The sequence below is a fragment of the Vollenhovia emeryi genome, unplaced genomic scaffold (assembly GCF_000949405.1).
Source record: "Vollenhovia emeryi isolate VEMERY1.0 unplaced genomic scaffold, V.emery_V1.0 DF940336.1, whole genome shotgun sequence".
Lineage (NCBI taxonomy): Eukaryota > Metazoa > Arthropoda > Insecta > Hymenoptera > Formicidae > Vollenhovia > Vollenhovia emeryi.
In genome coordinates, this window is record NW_011966030.1 from 3915 (window position 1) to 9901 (window position 5987).

General features: G+C 58.6%; 1 protein-coding gene across 1 annotated transcript; it reads right to left on the reverse strand.

Moving 5' to 3' along the window:
- Positions 1 to 760: 760 nt before the first annotated feature.
- Positions 761 to 5563, reverse strand: LOC105556103. Its single transcript, XM_012003177.1, has one exon. It carries the CDS (start codon positions 5561 to 5563, stop codon positions 761 to 763), a length of 4803 nt encoding a protein of 1600 aa, XP_011858567.1.
- Positions 5564 to 5987: the final 424 nt, after the last annotated feature.

Genomic DNA, 5987 nt, shown 5'->3' on the forward strand with positions numbered 1-5987 from the left:
CACAATCGCGACCGAACTAGCGTCGAATCGTTCGCGCCTGGCAAAGATGACGAGCAATCAACTTTCAGGCTTTCGAGATTACACACTGTCTCCGGAAAACTTCTGATCGAGTGCGCCGCCCGCGCAAATTCGGGGGCTTATATACACTCCGCGATTCCCCGAAATTACGGAAATCTTAAGCCCAACCGCGGGGGGGTTGGCCAATGAGCGAGACAGTTTTCAGGTCGGCGACCGCTCGACCGGGCAATCAGCTGTTTTGGAATCTACCGCTTTCCGTCGAAACACGCGGCTCAGCTGACGGCCCGGTCGCGTCGAAAGTCGACGGTTTATTTTCGTTCTCCTATTTCATGTGTTTAGAAAACTCGGAGACAAAGGGAATATTGACTCGCTAAGAGAGGCGATCGTTCTCGCTCGACAACATTCACTCAAGGGGATCTCCTTATACTTATAAACTATTTTCTAGAATCTTCCTCTCGCGCGAAGATTCCAGAAGGAGAGATTGAGCCGAACGTTCGATCTCGAACATTCCGCCCGCTTAGTATGGTGAAACCAACGAAATAAACGCAACGGAAGGCCAGCTCGAAGGGATCGCTCCACTAAAGTCGCTTACAGCAACGACTCGTAGTAATCATAACGCAAATTAGATAGAAGCACAGCTAATTATGGTAGATAATGGCGAGAATTATTATACATGCTAAGAAGGGAAAGGCCGGTAACTTTATTTACAAAGGGAAATCGCAAGGCTCTGACGGAAGAATACTTAGCCGCTGCTGTCGGGGAGGAGGACCAGCTTGCTGACTGGCCGCTTCAGACTCGACGTCGCCGTGCGCAGCCCTACAACACGGAGGTGCCCGTCGTCTCCCGGGAACAGCCTCTCGACTCCAGCAAGCGGCCACCTATTAGGCGGCGTCGTCTCACTCCGCAGCAGGCACAAGCGTCCGACTCGGATGTCTCCGCTGGCTTTGAGCCATTTGGGACGGTGCGTCAAGGAGTGTAGGTACTCCGAGGACCAGCGCGCCCAAAAATGGTCTCTCATCCTCTGCAGCATCTGCCAGCGGGATAAGCGGCCCATCGGCACCTCAGCGAGAGACGGCTCCGGAACAGCGTTGAGCGCAGATCCCATCAGGAAGTGTCCGGGGGTGAGCGCAGAAACGTCCTCAGGATCGTCCGAGATGGCCTGGAGCGGGCGAGAGTTGAGGCACGCCTCTACTTGGGAGAGAAGCGTGGCCATCTCCTCATAAGTGAGCGTAGCCTCGCCGATCACGCGACGAAGGTGGCCCTTCATCGCCTTCACGGCGGCCTCCCAGAGACCACCGAAGTTGGGAGCTGCTGGAGGTCCGAAGTGCCATCGGATTCGCTGCTCGGCTAGTCGAGCGGCGACGCACTGTCCCTCCCGACTGCAGGCGGCGAATAAGGCCTTGAGTTGAGCGTCGGCACCGACGAAGTTGGTGCCGCAGTCGCTGTAGAGGGCCTGACAAAGGCCACGGCGAGCGACGAAGCGACGCAGAGCTGCGAGGAAGGCCTCCGCAGTGTAGTCCGACACCACGTCCAGGTGCACCGCTCTGGTACTGAGGCAGACGAAGACAGCGATGAAAGCTTTGCTCGCCCGATGACCTCGGCCCTTCGAGGTACGCAGCCATACGGGTCCGGCGTAGTCCACCCCCGTGTTCAAAAAGGGTCGAGTGGGCGTCACTCTAGGTGAAGGTAGATTCCCCATGATCGGCTGAGGTGATGCCGCCCGCCATCGCAGACAAGTCAAGCACCGGTGGATAAAGCTTTTGACTAGGGCTCGACCGCGGGGCACCCAGAACTCCTGGCGCAGGGTGGCAAGAGTGAGCTGCACTCCGCCGTGCAGCGTTCGTCGGTGGCAGGCCCCAATTACCAGCCGGGCTAAAGGTGATTCTCCTGGAAGGATTACCGGATGCTTCTCGTCATGCGACAACAAGGAGTGCTTGAGTCGACCGCCGACTCGGAGGACTCCCAGGTGGTCCAATATAGGGCTTAATTTGAGGAGGGCGCTGCGCGCCGGCAGCGGCTTCCCCTTCTCAATGGAAGCCATCTCGTCTCGGAAGTGCTTGGCCTGCACCAGACGGACCCAGCACAGACGCGCCTCATCCAGCTCCTCGGACCGGAGCGAGCCTGAAAAAGGAGAATCGAGCGGAGTCGGGGCTCCAGTCCGCGTTCGAGCGCGAACCAGCGAGCGTCGACACCAGGCGGTGATCCGCAGCAGGCGGCTCAAGGTGGAACACCTCGAGAGCAACTCCAACTCGCCGTCCTCCTCCACGGGAACCGCAGCAGCATGGGAGCGGACTCTCCGCTCAGGGAGCTCGCCCTCGGTGCCGCCGCTCCAGGGGCTCGGCCAAGGTCTCGAGTCCGACCGGAGCCATGCGGGCCCCCGCCACCAATGCTCCAGGTCCACCAGCTCGCAGGGAGAAAGGCCTCGCGAAGCGCAGTCCGCCGGATTATCCCGCCCCGGAACGTGATGCCACAGTGCTCCTGGAAGAGTGGTCTGGATCTCGCTGACCCGGTTGGCGACGTACGTCTTCCAGGAACTTGGATGCCCGCGGATCCATCCCAGTGCCACAGTGGAATCCAACCACAAGTGGACGGGCGCTTCCTCTGCTTCCAGGACACGACGGACGTGGGCCACGAGGCGCACGAGGAGGGCAGCGGAACTCAGCTCCAAGCGAGGCAACGAGACCTGTTGCAATGGAGCAACTTTAGTTTTAGCTGCCACTATTCTTGTCTGGATCAGTCCCGCGGGATCCCGCGTCCGGAAGTACACCACCGCGGCGAACGCCTTCTCCGACGCGTCAGCGAACCCGTGGATCTCTGAGTCGTCGCCGGTCCTCGATAGTTCTCGAGGAATACGGATCTCCTCCAGACGGGGGATCTCGTCCTGAAACTCCCCCCATTTCCTGGCGTCATCGTCGGGCAGTGGAGTGTCCCAGTCGATCCCCAGAAGCCACGTCGCCTGGATCCAGATTTTCGCTCTAACCGTGGCGGGAGAGAGCCAACCCAAAGGATCGAACAACCGAGCCGTCAGGGCCAGGACCGTTCGCCTGGTAAAGGTCTCGATCCTTGGCAGCCGCGTGGCGAACGAGAAATCATCGCTGAGTGGGTGCCACTGCAAACCCAGCGTAGAGTAACTCTCTCCCGGCAACCACCATCGCGGCTCCCGCTGCAGTCTATCCTCCGTCGGCAGGCCCTCCAGGAGAGAAGCGTCGTTGGCAGACCACTTCCTGAGGGGAAAGCCCCCCGCCCGGCAGATCCCCACGAGCTGCTCCCGCACGGCCTTGGCAGCTTTGATGGACGAGGCACCGGTCAGGATGTCGTCCATGTAGACATCCCGTCTCAACACGGCAGCTCCCAGCGGCGACTCGAGCTCCTCGTCGTCCGCCAGTTGGCGGAGGGTGCGCATCGCCAAGAAGGGGGCGCACGCCAGACCGTAGGTCACGGTGTTCAGCTGGAACTCCTCAAGCTCCACGTCAGCTCTATCGCGCCACAGGATCCTCTGCCAGTCACGGTCCTGCGGGTGGACGACAATCTGGCGGAACATTTTTTCTATGTCGGCCATTAACACGAAGCGGTACCGACGCCACCGCGTCAGGACGTCCGCCAGGGCCGGCAGTAGGTTAGGCCCCACGCGCAGGTAGCGATTTAGAGACTCTCCCGTCGGGAGAGTAGCGGAGCCGTTGAACACTACCCGTAGTTTAGTAGTGGAACTCGCCTCCCGCAGGACCCCGTGATGCGGCAAGTAGCAGACTGGCGCGGGACCGGTAGCCGTCAGGACACGCGTCATATGCCCTAAGTCCGCGTATTGGCGCATAAAGTCCACGTACAAATCGCGGAAGGATCGGTCGCGGCTCAGCTTCGCCTCCATGCTCCGCTGCACCCGGACGGCGACGCGGCGCGTCTCCGACAAGTCAGGCAGAGGCGTAACGAGCGGGAGCCGCACGACATAACGTCCGTCGGATTGGCGGCTGTGAGTTCTCGCGAAATGCTCCTCGCACTCCAAATCCTCCGGGGAAGGTGCGGGAGAGGTCGGCACGTCCTCCTGCTCCCAGAACCGCCGCACCACGTCGAGGGGGTCCTCCTCGACTCGGCATTGATACGAGCGTGCGAGATGCGCGGTCGCGGTATCGCCGACCGCCCCAGACAGAATCCACCCGAGGGTAGTGTTCTGGGCCACCGGATCGCGAGAGCCCCCTCGGCGAACTCCCTCCAAGATGATGGAGGCGAAGACGTCGGCCCCAAGGAGGACGTCGATTCGTTCGGCGCCCCCGAACTCCGGATCCGCTAGCTCCAGGCCTCGCAGGTGAGGCCACTCCCGATCGGTCACATCAAGTCGACCGGCGTAGACGGTAAGCCGAGGAAGCACGAGCGCGGACGCGTTCACTACGACCCCCCCGGAGTGCGAGCTGAACGACAGCGCGACGCGGCCCCTAGCTACGCAAGTCTTTTGTCCGCCGACCCCGTACACGGCCACCGAGGCAAGAGAACGCGGCAAGTGAAGTCTCTGAGTGAGGCGTTCGGAAATCAGAGACGTTTCCGAGCCTTGATCGACGAGAGCGCGCGCGAAGCACCACCTACCTTGTGGGCCCTCGACGCGGATGCGGGCGGTCGCGAGGAGGACTGCAGCCTGCTTGTCCGACACTCCCCGCGCCACGTGCGAGGTTTTAGCGACCTCGCTCTCGCGGCACGCGTCGTGAAGCGACGAGTGGTGACGTTGACCGCACGCGGAACAGTCCTTCTTCGAGATACAGTCACCCACCTTGTGACGGCCGAGGCAATTAATACACAGACCGCTGCTAGTGACGTGCTGCTTCCGCTCCACAGCCGTCTTCTTCCGGTAGTCCTCGCACAGCATGACGAAGTGGTCCCCCTGACACAGAGAGCAACGGCCCAGCTTCCCGCCGGACTTGTCCTCCCGCTTGCCGACGTGGTGAGAGCGGGTAGGCTTCGACGTCGAACTCCCCGGTTTTCTGACCGAGCTATCCGCTTTAGCCGGGAGCATCGACTCCAGGGCGTGAAGTCTCCGATCCAGGAACGTCTCCAGCTCGGTAATCGACGGAGGCTCCGTGGTCTCGCAGATGGAGGTCTCCCAGTCTCGTCGCAAGCGGGGGTCGAGCAGATCGACGGCCAGGTAAACGAAGAGGTCCTCGCTGTTGGAAACTGGTCGACCGATGCTGTCCAAGGAATTGCGCGTCGCTTTCAGGCAGTGGAACACCTTTCGCAGCTCCGCTGCCGACTCGCTCTTCATCTTCGGCAATGAGACGAAGCTGGCCAAATAAGCGCGCACCAACAAGCGCTTATTCTCATAGTAGTCGCTCATCGTTTTCCACGCGTGTTCGTAATTTTCACCCGTGGTCGTCAAGTTCCGGATTAGTAGCTCCGACTCACCCTTCAGGCAGTGATGCAAATTCCGATTCTTTTGCAGCACGATGTGGTCGGAGAGGGGATAACGCACACAAGCGAGCAGCCGGGTCCGTGTGCACCCGGCGTGTCGGCCAACTTCGGCCGGGTAGAAGAGCTCAGACGTATCTGCTCTCTCTTTTTTCATCGAGACCACACGTACACGGCTGCTCGCTTGCATGTGAGAACTGGCTAGGAGCGTATCGTGCCACTCGTCGTATACTCACTGTCTCATATGAAATAAAAATTATATAGAATACGTGAAATAATGTAATATAGTGATATATATACAAAAAATTTGGTATGACTGGAATTAATTATATGTATAAGTACATACAATAAAAAAGAAATAAAGAGGAAGAAAAAGGAGCGTAAATACGTAATAAAAATTCCACTCTTGGCCAATATGTACACTTTTTTCTTCAATAATTAAGCTTCGTTGATTTATGTGAAAAAATTAATTATTATTAATACAAGGAAAGTCTAGTTATAAATGAAAGTAAATGTTATTTGCTTCGTATACTCATCATTGTATTAGTATCATGTTAGGATATTGCTTCCTCATAGAGGAA